The sequence below is a fragment of the Annulohypoxylon truncatum genome, assembly GCF_022578515.1.
Source record: "Annulohypoxylon truncatum strain CBS 140777 unplaced genomic scaffold F4807scaffold_17, whole genome shotgun sequence".
NCBI classification, from domain to species: domain Eukaryota; kingdom Fungi; phylum Ascomycota; class Sordariomycetes; order Xylariales; family Hypoxylaceae; genus Annulohypoxylon; species Annulohypoxylon truncatum.
The window spans coordinates 86,038-105,659 of NW_025953803.1; the positions used below are offsets into that span (position 1 = coordinate 86,038).

General features: G+C 49.7%; 9 protein-coding genes and 1 non-coding gene across 10 annotated transcripts; 6 read left to right on the forward strand and 4 right to left on the reverse strand.

Annotated features, from left to right (window-relative positions):
* The first annotated feature begins 351 nt into the window (after positions 1 to 351).
* Positions 352 to 2,247, forward strand: F4807DRAFT_91619 (uncharacterized protein). The gene has a single exon (XM_048003650.1). It carries the CDS (start codon positions 464 to 466, stop codon positions 1,898 to 1,900), a length of 1,437 nt encoding a protein of 478 aa, XP_047853889.1. The 5' UTR covers positions 352 to 463; the 3' UTR covers positions 1,901 to 2,247.
* Positions 2,247 to 3,634, forward strand: F4807DRAFT_91590 (uncharacterized protein). Its single transcript, XM_048003649.1, has one exon. It carries the CDS (start codon positions 2,594 to 2,596, stop codon positions 3,407 to 3,409), a length of 816 nt encoding a protein of 271 aa, XP_047853890.1. The 5' UTR covers positions 2,247 to 2,593; the 3' UTR covers positions 3,410 to 3,634.
* Positions 3,635 to 5,593, reverse strand: F4807DRAFT_91589 (uncharacterized protein). Its single transcript, XM_048003648.1, has one exon. The coding sequence runs from the start codon at positions 5,363 to 5,365 to the stop codon at positions 3,860 to 3,862; it is 1,506 nt and encodes a 501-aa protein (XP_047853891.1). The 5' UTR covers positions 5,366 to 5,593; the 3' UTR covers positions 3,635 to 3,859.
* F4807DRAFT_91588 (uncharacterized protein) lies at positions 5,592 to 7,082 on the reverse strand. Its single transcript, XM_048003647.1, has one exon. The coding sequence runs from the start codon at positions 6,760 to 6,762 to the stop codon at positions 5,992 to 5,994; it is 771 nt and encodes a 256-aa protein (XP_047853892.1). The 5' UTR covers positions 6,763 to 7,082; the 3' UTR covers positions 5,592 to 5,991.
* F4807DRAFT_91646 (uncharacterized protein) lies at positions 7,083 to 8,164 on the forward strand. Its single transcript, XM_048003651.1, has one exon. The coding sequence runs from the start codon at positions 7,403 to 7,405 to the stop codon at positions 8,039 to 8,041; it is 639 nt and encodes a 212-aa protein (XP_047853893.1). The 5' UTR covers positions 7,083 to 7,402; the 3' UTR covers positions 8,042 to 8,164.
* A 6-nt stretch (positions 8,165 to 8,170) lies between these two features.
* On the reverse strand, positions 8,171 to 9,354 carry F4807DRAFT_426490 (uncharacterized protein). Its single transcript, XM_047998061.1, has one exon. It carries the CDS (start codon positions 9,133 to 9,135, stop codon positions 8,287 to 8,289), a length of 849 nt encoding a protein of 282 aa, XP_047853894.1. The 5' UTR covers positions 9,136 to 9,354; the 3' UTR covers positions 8,171 to 8,286.
* A 603-nt stretch (positions 9,355 to 9,957) lies between these two features.
* F4807DRAFT_467639 (putative glycosyl hydrolase, family 18) lies at positions 9,958 to 14,588 on the forward strand (the record flags this gene model as incomplete). Its single annotated transcript, XM_048002515.1, has 7 exons — positions 9,958 to 10,574; positions 10,653 to 11,562; positions 11,638 to 11,658; positions 11,735 to 11,903; positions 11,989 to 12,401; positions 12,464 to 13,152; positions 13,213 to 14,588. 7 exons carry the CDS (start codon positions 9,958 to 9,960, stop codon positions 14,462 to 14,464), a joined length of 4,071 nt encoding a protein of 1,356 aa, XP_047853895.1. The 3' UTR covers positions 14,465 to 14,588.
* A 177-nt stretch (positions 14,589 to 14,765) lies between these two features.
* F4807DRAFT_426500 (salicylate hydroxylase) lies at positions 14,766 to 16,539 on the reverse strand. Its single transcript, XM_047998062.1, has 3 exons — positions 16,222 to 16,539; positions 15,551 to 16,117; positions 14,766 to 15,501 (listed from the first exon to the last, which is right to left on the reverse strand). The coding sequence occupies exons 1-3, from the start codon at positions 16,471 to 16,473 to the stop codon at positions 15,058 to 15,060; spliced, it is 1,263 nt and encodes a 420-aa protein (XP_047853896.1). The 5' UTR covers positions 16,474 to 16,539; the 3' UTR covers positions 14,766 to 15,057.
* Positions 16,540 to 16,995: 456 nt separating this feature from the next.
* On the forward strand, positions 16,996 to 18,370 carry F4807DRAFT_467643 (uncharacterized protein; the record flags this gene model as incomplete). The annotated part of the gene is made up of 1 exon (XM_048002516.1): positions 16,996 to 18,370. The coding sequence occupies exon 1, from the start codon at positions 17,198 to 17,200 to the stop codon at positions 18,368 to 18,370; it is 1,173 nt and encodes a 390-aa protein (XP_047853897.1). The 5' UTR covers positions 16,996 to 17,197.
* A 1,075-nt stretch (positions 18,371 to 19,445) lies between these two features.
* Positions 19,446 to 19,525, forward strand: F4807DRAFT_t80. Its single transcript has one exon. It is a non-coding gene; the product is annotated as a tRNA-Leu (tRNA).
* The last annotated feature ends 97 nt before the right edge of the window (positions 19,526 to 19,622 follow it).

The following is a 19,622-nucleotide window of genomic DNA, read 5'->3' on the forward strand; positions in this document are numbered from 1 at the left end:
AATCTTGTACTCATCCTATAATGGATTTATATCGTCATCTATGAAATTACCCAGTCACATAAATAGTACTGGGTAGGTACCTAGATTAGTGCGAGGACGTACTTACTTCAGCACATGTGGGTAGCACCTTCATATTTAGTTACTAGGTACATGATAATACCTCCAGGGCTACTGTGTAGGTGGTCCGTCCACTCTACGAAGTGCCGTGTGTAGTAACTGAGTAACAGCCCGCCGCAGCTCAGGGCAACTGCCATTTTAACATACACCACCTGGCAGGTGAAGTACCTTAGTACATAGAGTCGTCACCGACCTTGAGGATATTATTTGTTGTTTTCAAGTTCAACTTTATTTCACAACCTTACTACAGCTATATAATCTCGTCCAAGAAACTACTTCTTTCAATTTTCTTCCATCTCAACAATGCACCAACGTCCCCACCACCATTTTCTTACACACCATCAACATGGATCACATCGTCAATCGTGACCGTCAGGTCCCAAAGCGTCAACGACTACCCTTCCCGCCCGATATTTTTCTACGAATTTGTTCATTTCTATCACCATCAGATGCACGTTCCTTACGACTTTGCTGCAAGACACTAGCAAACATCGGCGCTCGGTATGGTTTTAGGAACATCACCCTTTATGTCAACAAGTCCGACTTTGACATGCTACGTGCTTTTTCTCGCCATCCAGTGATCAGCAAAAATATCAGGACCCTCACCTACATGCCTGAGACACTTCTCCGCGAAACACACCCTCTATACTATTCCATTCAGGAATATGCGAATTTCTCTGCTAGCAACTACTACATGACCAAACGCGTCAAAAAGTCTAAGCAGAACTGGCTTCCGAATGGCGCCTTGGATAACCTGCCTATCTCCATTGAAGATATCCAAGAAAACTACCGCCATTACATGATCACTGCCCAAGAACAGTTCCAGATAGTGGATGGGAAAGAAGACTTTGCACTTCTCAAGGAAGTTCTCCCCAAACTCACATCATTGGAGGGAATCTACGTTGGTAGCTCACCTTACAAAAGACGCTACTTCTCACCATTCTTCGCATGGACAATGGATCCATCGTATGAGCTACCCGTACAAGCTATAATGTACGGGCTCAGTGGCTCAGGCCTTCGACTACGCCGACTTGAGATAGATGGACTACTTCCCAGTATCCTGAACACGGGTTTCTTGCAACAGCTCAGTCCCTCATGCAAGTACTTGAAGTCTATCGATCTCTTAATCGAAGAGGACACCGAGGACTACGACGAAGTCTTTCGTGTCGATCCCATCTTTGAGAAGACTCGCCACGAGAAAGAGCCCGGCGCGTTGGCAAAGTTCCTCAAAGCCCTCCCAAACCTCGAAGAAATAGACATTACTTGGGACACGGATGATTGGGAGGCCCGTTATCCCTTACGAGAAGTTATCTACCCGGGCTCCCGATGGAGTAACTTACGGGACATCAACTTGCACAAAATCCGAACGGAAAGACAAGAGTTGATCGCTTTTTTCACGCAACATCGATTAACACTTCAGAAAGTCTCAATAGGATATTGTGTTCTGGAGAGCACCTCATGCAGAATTCTCTTGTGCCAGATGAAAGAGATCTTGAAGCTCACGGACATCTGCATTTACAACATCATGGAGGGTAGATTCGAGAACGGCGAGGACAATACTGGATTCATTTACGTTCCTAACCGTCTCTCTGACCCTTTCAGACAAGAATGTGACCCTTTCGGGCAAGAATGGTGGTTTAGTGACCCACCCGATCCCGAATGCCTGGGAACTAAGGTAGCCGATTGGTTTCTTCGCGATGCACCTTGTCCTCTCGTGCCTGGTATACAGTATCTAGAGGATCTTATGTTCGCCTCGCCCAATACGAAGTCCGATATCCATTAGCATATGAGCAACCGTTGTATTGCGTTTGCCGCTATTGCATCTCGAGTTGTTGTCAGAAGGTGGCATGGCAAGGAAACGGCACACCGGATATCTTGAGAACGAATTGCGTTGGGGAGGTACAGGGTGCTATGAAGGGGGGATGAAGCCCATAAATCGGGATGATAATGTCAATTAAGAAATTGATATTCGGACAACAAACGTCCACGACTTGCTATTCATGACTGTAGCAGAAATGTGACTCTTTAAATTGCCAGATTTATGATAAACAATTACTTTTCATTGAACAAGACAGACCGATGACAAGGCAGTTGAAAATGTTCGAGATATTCGTCGTCATTCCACTTCTTTAGTCAGGGTTTGTTTTCTTCGTGATTAAGGGGCAAACAATATCTTGGGACCTGACTCAACGTTGACGGCTAGTCGGCCTTCAACATTTATATCTGCGAGACTCACTCCAGCTCATCAGTCAGTCAGCTAAAATCACCATCTGTGCCTAAGTAGGTAGGTATGTGCCTGTACAGGTAGTTTGTAAGTCCCCCGGTTTTTATATAAGTGTTTTCTTCCAAATTTTTGGATCTTGGTTGAGAATAGCAATCCTCTCGAAGTTTGATAAACTTCCGCTGCGGTAAAATTATCAAATGAATCTGAGACAAAGCTTTGAACTCTCCGACTGCAGCCGTAGCATCGAACACGATGTTTATCATACTATTAATCTCTCTCATAACAAGCGTATATGGCCTTTGCGCACCATACCCCATGGGGAACGACTCAACCACGCTTAGCCAACCGACGTTCGCAACCACGGTTACTATTTCCGTTCGACCAGGATCGCGACGGAATAATCATACTGGCTCTGTGGTATCCGCGCCATACCCCACGGGAGCGAACCGAGGTATAGGTGCATTAACATCTCCAGCCGTTGCCAACCTATCCAATAACGCAACTGGACCGTCGTGTGGGTGGAATTGCTCCAGCCCAACAATCCAGACTCCTGTGCCGTCCCCGGTAGTTTTCAGCTCAGTACCATGGAATAACGATGACGACCCAAGTCTTCCTAGCGTGATAACAATATGGCCATGGCCTAACACTACTTCCCCGGACACTTCATCGCCGCCGCCTCCCGAAGTGCCGACATATACCCCAACGCCTCGGACCACTACCACCACTGTTAATGTTACGGGGACTCTTGGTATACTGGGATGTAGTTCTTCGACGTTAGTAACCACGACCACGTCGTCTGTTCCCGTCAGTCAAAGCACCGGTATTCCCATCGCATCAAACGGCGGTCCTCTGAATAGTCAGGGTCCGTCATCGACAACAAGCGGAAGCAATACTGCTGCAGATAATACAGCACATGCAGGACAGGCTCCGGCAGCAAACACTGGGCCAGGCACTTTGGATCAACAACCAAATACCAGCAGTTCTACCTCCGTCCCTATTACTTCGACTCTTACTACGCCCACCACCACCCCAACGGCCACCGTTAGAGTCATTCCCGTCACCGATTAGTTCGAGAACTAAACTGAATTAGTCGACGAGTTGTGGGAAGATATGAACCCTTCAGCTTTCTCTAGGGTTCGCTATGTGTGGGCGTTTAGTCTTAATATTCTTAGGCCAGGGAAATTTGGTGGAGATGTGACATTGACAAAGGGGTAATGTGCGATGGAAGGTTGATCGGTTCGTAATTAGATAATGAATCTGAAGAGCAATAATTTGCCAATTCGTAATCAATGTACTGCACCTTCTCTCCCGTTTTTTAAAAGAGATTTTGAAATTTTCTTGGGTCGCCGCCTAGAGATCGTTCGAAATGAATATGGTCCGAGTCCATACGAATCCGATATATGATCCCTGTCTCAGTCGTTTGTGTCCCGCGGCACGGCCGTGCTTGACAACGTCTAAAGACATGGCTCGTATGATATTGTGTAGTAGGGATAACGGCGTTTTCTTGAAACGGCTTGATCAACGGGATTGGATCTCTCGAGGGTGACCCTCTTCTACTGCATGCATTGACACGGTACTATCTCTGGTTGAGGGATTAGACACTTCGACGAGCGGATAATTTTCCGTGTCACCTTCGGTGGTTGCAGAACTCTCTGAAGGTGCTGACAGCTCTCCACCAGACATGATCATACACCCCTGGCAGTAGTTCGCGGTTGGTTGACGCCTGGTAAGGTACCACTCCGCCGAAATCTTGTACAATTGCCACACGCCCTGCATCAGTACTAGGTCAGCTACGATGATTGCGAGGATGAGGTTGCCCGCGGACTTGAGTTCCGGGACTTGGCAAAGGTACGTGGTTGATATGACGGATGGAGTAACACGTAATGGCCCGGTCGTGGCATTAAGGTCATCGAAACTTTCGTTTGCTGGTCCGGCCTTGAAGTTGGCCATCTCTATCTGTGAAATATTGGAGGTAAAATACGTCAAGAGCGTTGCGTCGCTAAGTATGTTGGGTGTTGCTGTTGTCTGACCCAGGTCCGTCAATATGGTTGAATAGGTCGATTTGGCTAGAGTATCCGCCTTGGTCCAAATATTAGGATACTCGCTCGTCGCATTAAGAAACTCTGCTGTCACTGGCATAGGTAAACCGCCTGGACTGATCACGTCATAGTAGCTACCGCCCTTGTCGACAATAAACCGATAATCGGCATTAAAGTATTTTAGGTCCTTAATGTCAGAGAAAGATCCGTTGAGCATGAACGAGACAGTTCCTTTACGTATCCCATACTCATGATTGTCGGTTTTGTTTTCGCGTTCTTGCTGCATCTCCCATGTGACAGCTCCCCAGTATGTTGACATTAGCGATTCACCCCACCAAAGGCTCGCTCGCGTTGTTTGATTACGGCTCAGAAAACCGCTGCCGAGAAATTTGCCAATATCCGTATAGGAGACAGTGCTGGGCACGTATTCATAAGTTTGTGTGAGATTGAAGAAGACGACACCGGAAGAAGTGGCTATTTGGCAAGTAGCATAGGATCGCAAGAGGGCACCCCATTCAGAGTAAGCGAATTGATTTGCGGATCGATCCATTGATTCTAGATTCATTTCGATCGAGGCAACAGAGCAATTCTCTAGAACATTGTTGTAATAGCTGAGCGAGGGAGAGGCGACCTGCTCCCCAGTAGCCTCATGATGCTGCCATACATTCGTTAACATGTATGTGAGCGCAGTCTGATTCGTGAATATCTGGCTATTCACGGGTAGATTGGCGGGCTCGCATGTGGGTTGGACCTTGGCAGTTAGGAAGGATGGCCAACGCTGGAGCCAGTTCCCTTCGGACAGTGTAGCGTTAGGATTCGAGGAAATCTGCACGACCAGATTATAGCCACTTGAAGCGAAGTTCAAGAAAGTAAAAAGAGCGAGGGAAACGATGCCTCCAATTATTGCACCCGGCGTAAACCAACGGAACGGGAAGGGCCGAGACACGCTGTAGCTGAAGAAGGATTCATATTTCCTATTGGACATTATACCGCTAAACGAGGTTTAAGGTGCTAGGTGAGGCGATGTGGTCCAGGGCTTGAACAGACTTCAAATTCTATAGAGGCGCTAGGTTATCATGTTTTAATTGAAATTGAGGTTGGAAGAAAATGACTAGACATAATAACTGAAAGTAGAATTCGTGACATACAAAGCTCTATAATGCATTGTGGAGGTCATGGGCATCGGGGGGACAAGGAACCGGCACCAATCTATGTTTTATGATATCTATAATAAGACCACTCTAGGACCAGGATATACATAAGTCCGAATTCATATAAATTAGAAGTCTGTTTGAGGCCGCAAAATACCGTTGCTCGCATTTCAGCCCGTCAGCTGCCAAGCGCGAGCTAATGCCTACGGGAATGGCCTCGGTATTATTAGTTAAGAGCACACACGCACCCCCTAACAGTCACATGATTGCCTGGGTCTGAATAGAACTTGGGGTCAGTTTTCTTCATAATGCATTGGATTGCTTAGGTAACCCCCCCTTCGCCCCCTGTGTCCTTCTATAACGCGCCAGACAGCCAGATATCCTAATGGCCATATGTTCCATAGGCTTGCCTATGTACACAGAAAACAAGGAAAGAGACAATCAGGTCAACCCCAGTTCTTCAAAATAATGCTAGGTTCCTCATTGCCCCGGACGACTGAGTTTCGCTGATAGTAGATCCTGTTGCCGTAGTCGTACTGGAGGCCCCGGTAGTAGTAGTAGCAGTAGTAGTAGTGTTACCAGACGCCTCGTTCTGTTCGGCCTTGAAGACGTTGACCAGTCCCTTGCCACCACAGAACGCTTTGCTGTCGCCGGTGCAGGTGGTGTTGCAGTAAGTCTGGTTGCTCGCCCACTCGCCGCCCACGTAGCTGCCGCACCAGCACTGGTTCCCCTCCTCCACGCCCGCGAAAGCGTACGCCTTGAGGTAGCACGCGTTCTCGCATTTGGGAATAGTCAACGCTGTGTCGCCGCCCTTGGGGCTCAAGTTCTCCTCGAGGATAGGCAGCGCCGGGTCCTCGACGTAACAGCCCATATCGGTCCAAGAGGTGGGTGAGGGTCCGGGCGTGACCGCCGAGCTAGTGGAGACCGTCGTTGTCGAGGAGGAAGATGAAGTGGTGGTGATTGTGTTGTTGATCTTCTCCATGGTAACGATGCAGTACGACTGATACTCCCATGGCTGGCAGTCAAGACCGACGGAGGGATTCCATTCATGGAACTCTTCGGGGGTGATCCCAAACAAACTGCGTACGTACTCGCACGGTTCGCCGTCGCTGTTGTTGTACCATTCGATGCAGTCTTTAGCCGTCTCTGGATCCCATTGAAGCGTCGGGTTGGGGGTACCACAGGCGCGGCGAAAAGCCGCCACGAGCAGAAACAACAAGGAGGTCTTCATAATAGCGCCGATGCAAACCAAATTGCTAGGTAACCCGGTGATGAAGAATGTAGGAGGGATGGACGATGGACGATGGACGATGAGAAGAGGAGCAGCAATCCAGCAGCTACTGGAGCCGTGGGCAGAAACGCCGGCTATAGGTATTCTCACTTGCTTGCATCGTTTGTTTCCCTCATGACTTTCTCCCTTGGCGCCAAGTGCAGCTCATATCGGCGTCAGTTCAGTTGTAGTCTAGAGTCTGAGTTACGGCTGAGTCAGCATGATCCCCTTACGACGATACTTTGCGCTACCTATATGGTTTCCGGGGTGGTGATCGTGCAGCGGTAGCATGTGGCGGCCTGGGCGGACTGTGCCGCAGCGGCTGAGAGACGGCGGGCGATATTCGCTTCACTAAATCCAAATGACAAGAATTGCCAAGAAAGAAGAAAGAAATAGACCGCACACAAGAACCAAAATGCCAGTTTAGTATCGCAAAATTTTCCTCACATCCTATGGACTGGCGCATTTTACGACGTGCTAACTATTAATAACCGTTGGCAACTTTTCTCCTTCCGCTTCAAGTCACGAGCCGCAGACTCTCTACTACGTAGTATCTACACTATCTACCTGCATGGAGCCCTACGCTTAGGAACTAACAACAATGTCCACATTCCATCCATTTCCGCGCCTGCCAACCGAGCTGCGCGAGTGCATCTGGGCCTTTACGATCGAGCCTCGTGTCGTAGAGGTCCGCGTCGTAGACATCCGCGTCGCATCTGACAGCTGGGCAAGAATTCCGAAGCTGGTCTCGCCCACGCCGGTGCCCGCCATACTCCAAACCTGCCAAGAAGCTCGTAACATGGGCCTGTACAAACGGGCCTTCTCCGAGCTCACCGCCACCGCCACCAAGGCCCACGCCGCCGCGGGTGCAGGTGCGGAGTCGCGCTATGTCTGGCTCAACTTGGACATCGATATGGTCTCTATCGGGAAAACCCCCTTCGAAGCTTTCGCGCCCGTCGCATTATCCATCAAGCGGCTAAGGTTCGAGCGCGAGAACTCGGACGACTCCTTCTACCACTTTGAAGCAAAGGAGCTCCGGGACTGGGTAAACACGGAGGAAATCCACGTGGTTTGTGCAGATGGGATGGAGGCCTGGCTTGGGGCTTCCCAAGATCACCCTTGGCCTTGTGCCCTGGAAAACCTGTGGTTTTTTGATCCGGATGATGGCCGGATGATGAGGAGCTTTGAGATGGAGCAGACGATTGGCGAAGCGCTGGAGAGGACTGGAGGAGTTGTATAGGTGGAAAAAAACGAAGAGGATACTGGAGAAGTATGGGCTGAAATAGGATATGACTACCCTAATGGTGCTCGTCTCAGCTAACTAGAGCTGTCTCACTGAGGGAAATCAATCAATTGCATTAATATCTACAATCGTATCGCTCTGTATACTACATCCGTGCTATCTATCCTGTTCCCCTTTCCCATGCTCTGCCTCCTCCAACCTTCCCTACTGTGCTACACATAACCGCTTCCAAATTGCCCATCTTAACGACAACTCAGGCTTTTGTCCGTCGCCCGCTTGTATGACTGTATCACTACGCGGTGGTCCCTTGCCTGCTTATTGGTCCCACCATAGAAGTCCTTGAGAAACCCCTGAATCTCTTTGTCGACGTCAGGCACGCCCTTGGCCTTGGCTTGTTTGGCCGTCTCTTTCCAATCCACAGTTTTCCACACTTCGCCAGTAGCAGGATTTTTCCCACTTCCTAGGTCCTGTGTCTGTATGTCCATCTTGCTACTTAGCGCGTCATTGGCTGCCTGGATGAGATGAGGGCCATGGTCTCCGGCCCGCGCCTCGCTGACCTTGGCCATAGTCGTGTCGAAGCTCGTCCAGAGGCCCCGGTTTCCAATGTTCCCTTTGTTCTTGTACGTATTGTTGACTGTGTTGGTGATGCGCTTGATGTAGTCGTTGTACTCCCACGCATCTTTTGCGGCTACGTGAGGCGGGAAGTTGACCACCTTGGGATTCTTCCCTGGGGCGGTCGTGAAGATCTTATAACATTGCTTGGCCGTCCCCTCGGGATCCAACTTCCCATCAGAATCATCGACGGACCAGCCGGTTTGAGTAGGAGCCTTGCCCAGGAACACCATGAGTTCGTCGAAGTTGCACCGGGTGCGACCCGAGTTCCTCTTTGGCGTGCAAGCATTCCACTTGGAGCATGATTTATTCTTCGTATCTGGTTTGGCGCACTTAAAGCCGATCGTCTGGTCCGCCTCGTCGTTGAGCCCATCGATCTCATAGGCATTGAACAGCAGCACGCGCTCAAGACATCCTTGGTATCCCCCGGCCAAGACGGCGGAGAGGTGAGCAAGAACGAGGAAAAGAGTAACTTTCATGATTGCTGCTGGTGGACAAGACTCAACAGAGCAAGGAAGAATTCGAGTCCCAGATGAAGCAAAGGATGGGCGAAGAAAAATGATTGATGAGTTTGCTCCCAATTTCAGGACCGTCCTTCAGGCTCAATATCACAGCGGAGCTGCATCTGATCATGTTCTGTTAGAAGCAGAGCTGAATCGATATACGCCATGTTACCGTATCATCTTGATCCCCGGTCCTATAGGTCATTCCGTTAATAGTTGTATTGACTATAATAATACTGTCAGCCTGGTGCTGATTTCGCCTCTTGGCGACGGTTTAGTCTGCGGCGTATACTACGCCAAGATCATTCAGTGAGGCACGTATATCCCTCGAGCCCACTTACATAATAGCCGCCCTTCGTAGGGCAGACCAATCAGGGTATTTCCAGCACGTACCAAGATTCTAACTTCATTCCCTCGCCGAATTCTTCTCATCTCGTGATGATTCATTCGATAAACCCCTGTTGATGGACCTGACTCTATCGGAGATGAGGGTACTTGTCTATACAAAGCCGTGGATATGTGGGCCTAAAGAGGCGGAAGCAATCCAGGTAATGCCAGTAGGACAACATCAACCATGTCTATGCCAAGGCTATTCTCACCGGCCTTGATGTCGATATCTTAAGCTGTTCGGATGCATGAGCTCCGCCGTCCAACGTTCGCTCAGCTCAACCTCCCCTAACCTCGCCAGTGCTCAGCCGCTTCTGTTTTCTCATCTGCCTTATATTTGCTCCCTCTTGTCCCAGAGAGTCCAAGGCCTTCATCCCCTCAGCGAACCTGCTTCCGCATTGCCATGCTATCATGAGGGCTTCTTCACTTGTTCCTTGGGCCGTCTTGGCTTCCGAGGCTTTTGCATCTCATTCTCATACCGAAATCTTCCGCCGAGACGAAGATGTAGCAGAGCTTGAGTCGTGGCTCGTGACGGCCCAGCGAGCATCACTTGATACGCGCAAAAAGTGCCCTGTGTTATGCAGCGCAACCAAAAACAGTAGCTCGAGTGCCGAATGGTTCTTATTTCCAGACGCCTCAGAGTTGGCGTCATGTAACGAGACTATGCTGCTCAACGTGGTCGTCAAGACCACAGCTGAAGACCAAACAACTCCTACGGCTATCAGGGCATGCACGGCCGACTATGGCTCGGGGGTAAAAGCTGCATTCGTCGCGGACGAGAGCAAGGCATCCCTCTGTTCAACGTCTAATCGCGTCCTGAAGGAGGCCTCCATCTACATGCACGAACCACAAGTCAGCAGCAATGCTGAGTTCTCTGTCGACCATTTCCTGGCTGCTGGGAATCAGATTACCCGCCATCTCGAGTTACAGGTACCCTCCTGCTCTCACAACGCAATCGAATTCGCCTATTCCCAATCAGCAGCCATTGGCGTATTTGCTGGAGCGGAGATTCATCAACACGGAGTAACGTAAGTACACCAGGGGTTCGAACTTCTTTAACCCACAAATCCGTCTTCGGAGGCCGAACCACTAACCTACTGTCATAGCTCGGATGTTCTCAACAATCTTCTGAAATACGCAGAGGAGAAGGCCATCTCTAAGACCACTGTCATCCAGCTGTGCGGTGCCGATGACCGCGGCGCAGACTATAGCATCGGCATTGTTGCTGCTGGTGTCGCGAATCTCCCCTTTATTCAAGAGGCTGTCAAGACATGGGCCGACGGAGAATGTGTCACTCAATCGGACGTGGGAGAGCCTTGGATGTCGGTCAACCTGCGTGTTCCCTCGCCCGTCGAGGCCACGTCAAATAATGGCACCAACGTGACGACATCATCTGGCACTACGCCCGCAAGCCTCGGGGCAAGGTCGCGCCTTACCAAGAGGGCCGACTGCAAAACAACCAAAGTCCAATCGGGAGATGGATGTTGGGCTGTGGCCGACAGGTGCGGGATCAGCCAGGCAGACTTGGAGAAGTACAATCGTAAGGACCTTTGCAGCACCCTCGTCCTCGATGAGATCGTCTGCTGCAGCAGCGGCACTCTACCTAGCACTCTGCCACCAGGCAACTCGGATGGCACGTGCAAGACGAGAACCGTGGTTTCCGGCGATAGCTGCGGCTCACTAGCCTCCAAGTGCGGTATCAGCGCGGCGGACTTCACGAAGGCCAATACTAAAACCGATCTATGTTCGACCCTGGCAGAGGGTCAACAGGTCTGCTGCACGGCCGGGAAGATGCCGGACTTGAAGCCGAAGCCCGATCCCGACGGCAACTGCGCCGTGTACACGACCGTAAAGAACGACAACTGCGCCAAAATCGCGGCAGCCCGTGACCTGACCGTGAAAAACCTGGAGGATTTCAACAAGAAAACCTGGGCCTGGAATGGCTGCGAGAAGCTCTTGCCAGACTTCAAGATGTGTGTGAGCACCGGAAGCCCACCCATGCCGGCGAGCGTTCCTGTAAGCACCTACTTTCTTACCTACTTCTCGTAGGTGTCTTGTTAAAGTACCTTGGCTGATGAGAATTCTTGACAGAACGCTGTATGCGGTCCAACGGTAAGAAAACGTCTTCCTCACCATCATATATAGGAAGTCATGATGACATTATCCAGGCTAACGTGGATATGTAAAGGTGAATGACACAGCACGGCCGCCCGCAGGAACCGATTTAAGCACCCTTAACCCGTGCCCACTGAATGTTTGCTGCAATATCTGGGGCCAGTGTGGTACGACGGATGACTTCTGCGTTGAAAAGGAGTCCGAGACCGGTGCGCCTGGAACCTCGGGCGCAAAGAACGGATGTAAGTTGCCTTTTCCCCAGCTGCCTACGTAGTTTCGTCAAGAGCCATGCTGTGGGTAAAGCATCGAGCTAACTGTAGGGATCAGGTGTCAGCAACTGCGGCAGAGATATCATCAAAGGATCTGCGCCGGCTAACAAGATTAAGGTTGCGTACTTTGAAGCTTGGAACCACAACCGCAAGTGCTTGACTATGGATGTCGATGAGATTGACACAGATGTTTACACTCACATCCACTTCGCCTTCGCTGATATCACGCCGAATGACTTCGCAGTGGATATCAGCAAGGTCAAAGAGCAGTTTGACATCTTCAAGGGCATGACAGGCGTCAAGAAGATCATCTCATTCGGTGGTTGGGACTTCAGCACGATGCCCGGGACTTTCAACATCCTCCGCACTGCCGTCCAGCCTGGCAACCGCGACAAGTTCCAGAAGAATCTTATTGCATTCGTCGATGAGCACAATCTCGACGGCATCGACCTCGACTGGGAGTATCCTGGAGTGAGTTACCCCCTTCCCTCCACCCCTGTTCTGCTTGACAAGACTAATGGGTGAGCACGCAGGCCCCTGATATTCCCGACATCCCTAGTGATGATCCTGAAAACGGTAAGAACTACTACGAATTCCTGTCCGGTATGAAGAAATCCATGGGCTCTTCCAAATCAGTTTCCTTCGCGGCACCGGCGTCCTATTGGTACCTCAAGGCGTTCCCCATCAAGAACCTGGCCAAGGACCTCGATTACATCATCTACATGACGTACGATCTGCACGGCCAGTGGGATTATGGCAACAAGTGGACTTCTCCTGGTTGTGAGAGCGGCAACTGTCTGAGGTCCCACGTCAACGAGACGGAGACCAAGGACGCCCTCTCTATGATCACCAAAGCCGGCGCCGCCTCGAACAAGGTCGTCGTGGGCGTGGCCAGCTACGGCCGGTCGTTCAAGATGGCCAAGGCGGGTTGCGACTCCGAGGAATGCCTGTTCACGGGGTCGCCCCGCGTGTCCGACGCCGCGAAGGGGCGTTGTACGGATACGGGGGGCTACATCTCCAATGCCGAAATCGACGAGATCATCCTGAGCGGCAAGGTCACCAGGCAATGGAAGAAGGAAGGCTCCAACTTTTTGGTGTACAATGACACCGAGTGGGTAGCCTACATGGACGACGACATGAAGAAGTCGCGGGCCGAGTTCTACGATTCGTATAACTTTGCGGGCACTACCGACTGGGCCGTGGACTTGCAGTATTTCGCAGAGTAAGTCTCACCATCATTGTTGCGCGCTTCCGACCTTCCTTCCGTACTAACGATTTCTAGTGGGAGCGGTGGCGACACCTACGACGAAGATTACGAGTACGAAATCGACGACGACTATTGGCCTCCGTGCCAGGGCTCCTACACCACGATTGATCAGCTCAACAAACGGAAAGGCTCGATGCCGGCCCACTGCATTGAGCAGTACCTACTAGACGTCCAGGTAGCCACCTTGGAAACAGCGCTGAACAAGTACAAGAAACTTATCGACGACGGCTACGACGAGAAGTTCACGATCTACGAGAACTACGTCACGGAACAGGTCCCCGCTCAAGTCGACCATTTCATGGCCAGCGACAAGGTGCACGACTACTTCACATGTACAGAAACCAAGGACATCACGTGCTGTAGTAGCTGCCGCTATGCGACCTGTGCCGAGACCTGCGTCAAAGGTAGTGACTGTAAGAACGGCAGGGGCACGATTGATATCACGTGCCCCCAGATGGAGTTCCAGCGATCCCTCGCGGACGGCGACCTAACGCCGATCCCCAACGCCACGTTCACGCTCAAGGACGCCGACGGTTTCTGGAAAGACATCGGAGACGAGTACGGCATCGAGGAGTCGTGGCTCAAGTTCGGCAGGCGGCTCATGCGCGTCAACAACGGGTGCCAGTACGCGGGCGAGGACGTCAACGAGTGCATGGACAGGCAGAACAACTTCTTCTACAACTACCCGCTCGCCGACAAGGTCACGGTCTACAACCCCAAGGAGGTCATCGGCGACTCGTTCCCCAAGGCCACCGACATGCTCGACCGCTTCAAGATCGTGCGCGCGTACGGGGACTGGGACGACCTGATGGAGCTGTCGGACCTGGTGGACGCGACGTCGCTGCCGGGCTACTCGACGGAAGAAGCCGTCGCGAGCATGGACAAGATCGTCGAGCAGGCGGGCCAGATCCAGAAGGCAGAGCGCGAGCAGTTCATCCTCAACTTCATCACCGGCCTGCTCTTCTGGATCCCGTTCGTGGGCGAGGCCGTCGGGGCCGTGGGCATGACGACGGTGCGCTCGCTGCTCCGGCTCATCGGCACCACCGGCGAGGCGGGGGTAGCCGTCTACGACATCGTTAATAATCCCGAGAACGCCTTCATGGCCGTCTTCAGTTTCCTGACGGGCGCCGGCGTGGGCCGCGCCGGCTTCAGGAGCGCGGCCAACTCCCGACGAAGCTTGACCTCGTCCGAGTACGATAGCCTCGGAGACGTAAAGGGGAAGCTGGACCTAGTTCAGGACATCCGTGGCGGCATTTGCCCTAGATAAATAGATATCTTGTAGCCGACGTCGTCCGGCCTATTGTCGAGAATTAAGCGCGAGATTACCTACTGTTAGAGCTTAGTGACAGCGAAGTTAATACTTATGAGTTGAATAAAACGTCCTTTATGAACTAAATGAATAATCGATTAATTTCAGCTCTGTAACCTGATTGGGCGCATCCTTGGAATAAGTGGGTCAGGCTCCGCGTAAAAATATTTCTTACGTGAGATTTGACTCGGCACAGTGTTGATGACATAAGCACACCGGTTTAATTGACTTGATTTTTTAAACAAGTATTTTAAAGAGTACGACGACTTCTGACGGTGGGTCATGATAAACTGGTAGTTCATCAACAACACATTAGACAGCAAATCCCGCCGAGATGTTCATAGATATCCGCAAGATAATGACTGTTTCACAAGGAACTTCGCATTAAACGATGATACTTGTTTAGGTAATAGTTTACGAGCATACGGATTGTAGGTAGGTAGTGAAACATAGGTATGAGGTAACCATATCCAATAGCTATTGTCTTTACTTTGGTCAAATTGTAAAGCAATACCACCTAATTGTTTTGCGTGCCATCGGGTGTGTAGTACTTACTCCACATCTGTCCTAAGAATGGCCTGCATCGCCTCAAGGGCGTCTTGCTTGTGTTGGTGTATGTCAAGAGACATGATGAAACCCCATCTGCCGGGTACGAGTTCTCTTAGCTTGTCTGGATCTAGGCCAATCTCCCGATTCTGTCCGCAAAGGATCCGGCCTGTTTCTCGGCTGGAGTCGATCACTCGTTGGCCTCGTGGTCTTCTGACGGCATCGTACGCCTTGAAAGCAGCGGTGAGATCGTCCTTGGCTTTGATGTGAGATAGAAGGTGTCCTAAGATCACGGCATCCTCGATAGCGAGACCGGCGCCAGAGCCTTGCCACGGGGTTGTTGCATGTGCAGCATCACCAACAATACAGACGTGACCCTTAGCGTAGTTGGGTGTTGATTTCTGCTCCCATTGAGAGTAGGCCTTAAGATCACCTGGTTCAAGAAGTAACTGTGAAGGGATGAGTCCATGGTCTGAAACATGACTTGAGAGCTCTTACATCGATCACTCCTTTTGCGATGGGACCGTCAAGCCAGTTGCTAAACGTTTCAGTGAGCAGCTCTTTAGTTAGCGGTCGTTTTCTATCTTTCGGTGGATCTTTCTCGATTGCTGATACTACAACCTGAACCATGGTTCGATTGTCTAGGACGTCGTGCATGATAAACGCATTATCACCGATCCATCCATATTGCCGGTCAAGCTCGAAGAACTGGTCTCCAATGACACTGCGTGCCTTTTCAAGTGGGATTAGATGCCGGCAGTCCCAGAAGCCAGCAGGCGATGCTTGGTGCTCTCCGGAGTTACCCACTACATAGTTACGGACCTTGCTGAATATTCCATCCGCACCGATAATTGCGTCAAAGTATTTTGAGGAACCGTCCTGGAAGCGAATTTCCAACTCCTCTCCCTGAGTTCGGATTTCAGAAAGCTCTTTACTTGTATGTAGAATCTCTTCAGGAAGTGGAGCGAGGATTTCGCGCAGTAGCGAAGCACGATGGACCACGATGCCCGGATCCCCGGCACCTGCGAGATCGAAAATGAGGGACCCTGAATCTGGCCCTGAGCCCTATTATGCCTTAGAACCATTTATGGAGACTTTTTGAACTCCAGATAAGACAAAAAAAGTTTGTATTAGGAATAAAGAGCAGATTCGACGTGATGAGAGCTTACTAGAACGATACGAGAGGAGTTCATCGAAACAGCACCGGCTTTATCTAGACTTTGCTTCATTGACGGAAGAATTTGATCCAAAGCCCGCTGAGCATTTGAGGTAAGACCAATAGCAGCGCCGCGCTCTGTGAACTCGGGTGCAGATTCGAAAAGGTCAAGATCTACATGAGACACCTTGATGAGTGCATTAGCAAGCGTAGCTCCAGCGAGACCGCCGCCAATGATAGCTACGCGGATGTTAGGCTGCGACATGCTCTATGATCTAAGGATGGGGAAGATTTGGTGTTTAGCAGATGAAAAGGAAGTAGTGAATGTAAAGATCCCCCGCCAGGGTCAAGAAATAGAGAGGTTAAATGATAGTTACCCCCTTACGTGGGATGCATGTTACGTAATACAAGTGGGATTTGTGCTTATGTAAGTTTTTACTCAATTTTGAAAAGGGCAGAAAGGGGTAAAATTAATACCTAGGTACCTACGTAGGTACTGGTCCCTTGGTGACACGATGGCCCCGAATTTAGTCGGGCAGTAGATCTGAGGATTCGATTGCTCGGCCTCATAATTCTCAGTCTTATCAACGCTATAACGTTCAGTTAGATCATGATAAATAATAGCGCCTCAACCTGGCTGTCGAAGCTTGGTGGGTGGAAAGTTCAACTTAAAAGTAGCCACTCAAAGCTTGACGCAACATATTAAAGATTTCCACATTATGTTGATGTGTTTTTTTTTTTTTTTGGTAATGTTAAAAGAATAGTTGTATTTCATTCTACAAGACTACTTAGCGCCCATATTCTGAAGGCTTCTGGGAGCTGGAACTTTTGCTGTCGAGTTAATTACGTGCCGGTTGTGTTTCTAGAACGTTACCTTAGGCACAGATAATCCATTATCACAGGGCTACCAGTCGAGCAGAAACGACCAACACACCTCAACACTTGAAGATCTAATTATCTCGGCTACAGGAAGGCCGACGATAGTAAAAATGCGCTACCACCAAGCCTGTAGGCTCTTCAAGACCAAGCATTGGGGGACCCTCTGGCGAAATAATATCCCAGGCCTTGACGCGTTGAAAGAGATGTCTCAATATACCTTCGTGGCATTAGATTTCGAGGGGCGGATCACCAAGGACAAGCCTATTGGCATTACTGAGATCGGACTTGCTGTCCTTGCCCCCCCTATTGCTACCAACAGCATAAGTCCAGATGCTCTTAAATATCAAGGCAAAACACCTGAAATCTTCTTTGAACAAAACTCGATCGAAAGCTATTGGATCCAAATCAAAGGAAGGGAGCGTAGCAAAAAGTGTCGAGACCGATACCATTTTGGCAACGTCCAGGAAATTGAAGCCGAGCAGGCTGAGAACGCATTAGTCACCTTACTACAGTCTATTCAGTGCCGGTCCAAGAGTCCCTTGGTTCTCGTTGGATTCGACCTCGCCTTCGAATTTATAACGATCGCATCACATCTCTCTCAAATCACCCAATATTTCTCATACTGGGTTGATTTGCAGGAAATCGTGACAGAAATCTCCAACACAAAGAGTCCCGGCATGAAAGCTACACTTCTTTCTTTCGAGTTCTTTTCAGAGGACCTAGCTATCCGTGGTAAGAGCGATCATAATGCTGGAAATGATGCGGTTCGCGAGCTGGCAATCCTTGTCAACCTGCTGTATCTAAGCAAGGGCAACACTATTCAAATTCAGGCCAAGCAGCATAGAGATAGGGATACGTTACAAAGATTCTGGACAAGGACCCGTCCATGCCCAAGGGAACTTTACCCCTTTACAGTCAGGATTCGTATTGAGGGTAAAGATTTGAGGTCTTTGGTTCCAAACTGCCAGCAACTATTTAGTCTCTTTCCTAGCTATCAACCATCAGCAGTAGGAATGACCCGGACTGGCAATTATGGCTGGGTATGTCTACCAACTGAAAAAGAACTAAAACGTTTCATTGATGAGCTTCATGGCCACAAATTCAAAGGAGAGACATGGATCGCCGTCACAGACTATGATTCTCAGATATCACATCTAACACCCAAGCAACTTCGCGAGGCCGAACGAGCAAAGCAGGAAGCTCAACGAGAGCAAAAGCAACTGGAAAGACGCGCGAAGAGGGACGTTGAATCAGATGAGCTCGTCAATATCAGTCCCGCGTAAGGAGGGATGGATTTTGAGGTACCTCATTTATGACACGTCCTCATATGATAGATCTTATACCTTTAAATGGCAGTTATGCCCAGCCAAGGGTTGGAAGGCAAGGCATGGCTTCACATGGCCTGGCGGATTAGACCTAGAATATAAAGCATGAATTGTACACGATTTTACATCTATTTGCGTTGAGCCATGTGTACTAGCATCGCTCTGAACTGAGCTTTCGTAACTGCTTAGTTGTATTTTACCGCCTTAATCCCTGGCCGGCGGCAACTTCCAGTTAAGAGATGAAAACAGTGGTATTTTTGTGTGAGATGTTTTGCAAAAGTAGGTCATGGGGATCAGGTATTAGGGGTAATCCCGTGATTAAATAATAGCCCAAGCGTTCAAGTGGCAGATACTACATATATATGTAGGTACCTATGTACAGATGGAGTGTACATGGCAGGAAGGTGCGATTAATACTGTACTAGTATTTAAGATCTCTACAATGAGATCCAAGGTCTAAGAGAACTTACCTAACCAATATAACATCTTTATCCCCTCTAATTCTTATCTCCTACTGGTTACTAAATACAAAACGGACTGTTCCATGTGACATCTCGTGTTTAAAAAATAACTGTAAACCTTGACATGCGTTCAATTACCTGCTAGGGCTGTCAAGGTCTCTCTCCCCCCCACCCCCCTTAGACCTGGTAACAATTACTGACTTGACATAATCACTCCGATTGGCATCAATCAGCTCAACAGTCATCGTGTTTTAACATGACACTAGCACTAAGGTGGTTATTTCCATCCAAATAACTTTTATATAAGGGGTGCAATTGCCCTTCATGGTGATAATATCCACACTGACAACCAATTAAGTTTGCAATAGTTAGTTATAAACGTGTCGGCTGACATCATGTTTACTCCCGGTGACTGTTGCTGTGATAATGACTAGATGCTTCCCCTACCTCCTTATCAATGTACTTACCTAGTCTTTCGCAGCTTCCTTTGAATCTCAAGAAAGTAGTCCTCTTAACAATCGACCGCTAAAATAGATAACAAGAAAATACCACCCCAATCAACAATAAGCCAAGGCAGGATGGCCGAGTGGTAAGGCGCCAGTTTCAGGTCCTGGTGGATTAGTCCTCGTGGGTTCGAATCCCACTCCCGTCGCCTCCTAAGGGGAATAACGGCGGGACAGGAATGTGTAAATCTGGTCTCATCAGAGGCGGGGCGTTCGAATCCCCCTCCTGCCATCCACATAATTTGA

Excerpts from the sequence above, each read along its gene's own strand:
- F4807DRAFT_91619 (XM_048003650.1), top strand. The coding sequence starts at position 464 with ATGGATCACATCGTCAATCGTGACCGTCAGGTCCCAAAGCGTCAACGA.
- F4807DRAFT_91590 (XM_048003649.1), top strand. The coding sequence starts at position 2,594 with ATGTTTATCATACTATTAATCTCTCTCATAACAAGCGTATATGGCCTT.
- F4807DRAFT_91589 (XM_048003648.1), bottom strand. The coding sequence starts at position 5,365 with ATGTCCAATAGGAAATATGAATCCTTCTTCAGCTACAGCGTGTCTCGG.
- F4807DRAFT_91588 (XM_048003647.1), bottom strand. The coding sequence starts at position 6,762 with ATGAAGACCTCCTTGTTGTTTCTGCTCGTGGCGGCTTTTCGCCGCGCC.
- F4807DRAFT_91646 (XM_048003651.1), top strand. The coding sequence starts at position 7,403 with ATGTCCACATTCCATCCATTTCCGCGCCTGCCAACCGAGCTGCGCGAG.
- F4807DRAFT_426490 (XM_047998061.1), bottom strand. The coding sequence starts at position 9,135 with ATGAAAGTTACTCTTTTCCTCGTTCTTGCTCACCTCTCCGCCGTCTTG.
- F4807DRAFT_426500 (XM_047998062.1), bottom strand. The coding sequence starts at position 16,473 with ATGTCGCAGCCTAACATCCGCGTAGCTATCATTGGCGGCGGTCTCGCT. Across the intron at positions 16,118-16,221 it reads ACTCCTCTCGTATCGTTCTA|GGCTCAGGGCCAGATTCAGG; the intron begins GTAAGCTCTCAT and ends AAGGCATAATAG. Across the intron at positions 15,502-15,550 it reads TCGCAAAAGGAGTGATCGAT|TTACTTCTTGAACCAGGTGA; the intron begins GTAAGAGCTCTC and ends ATCCCTTCACAG.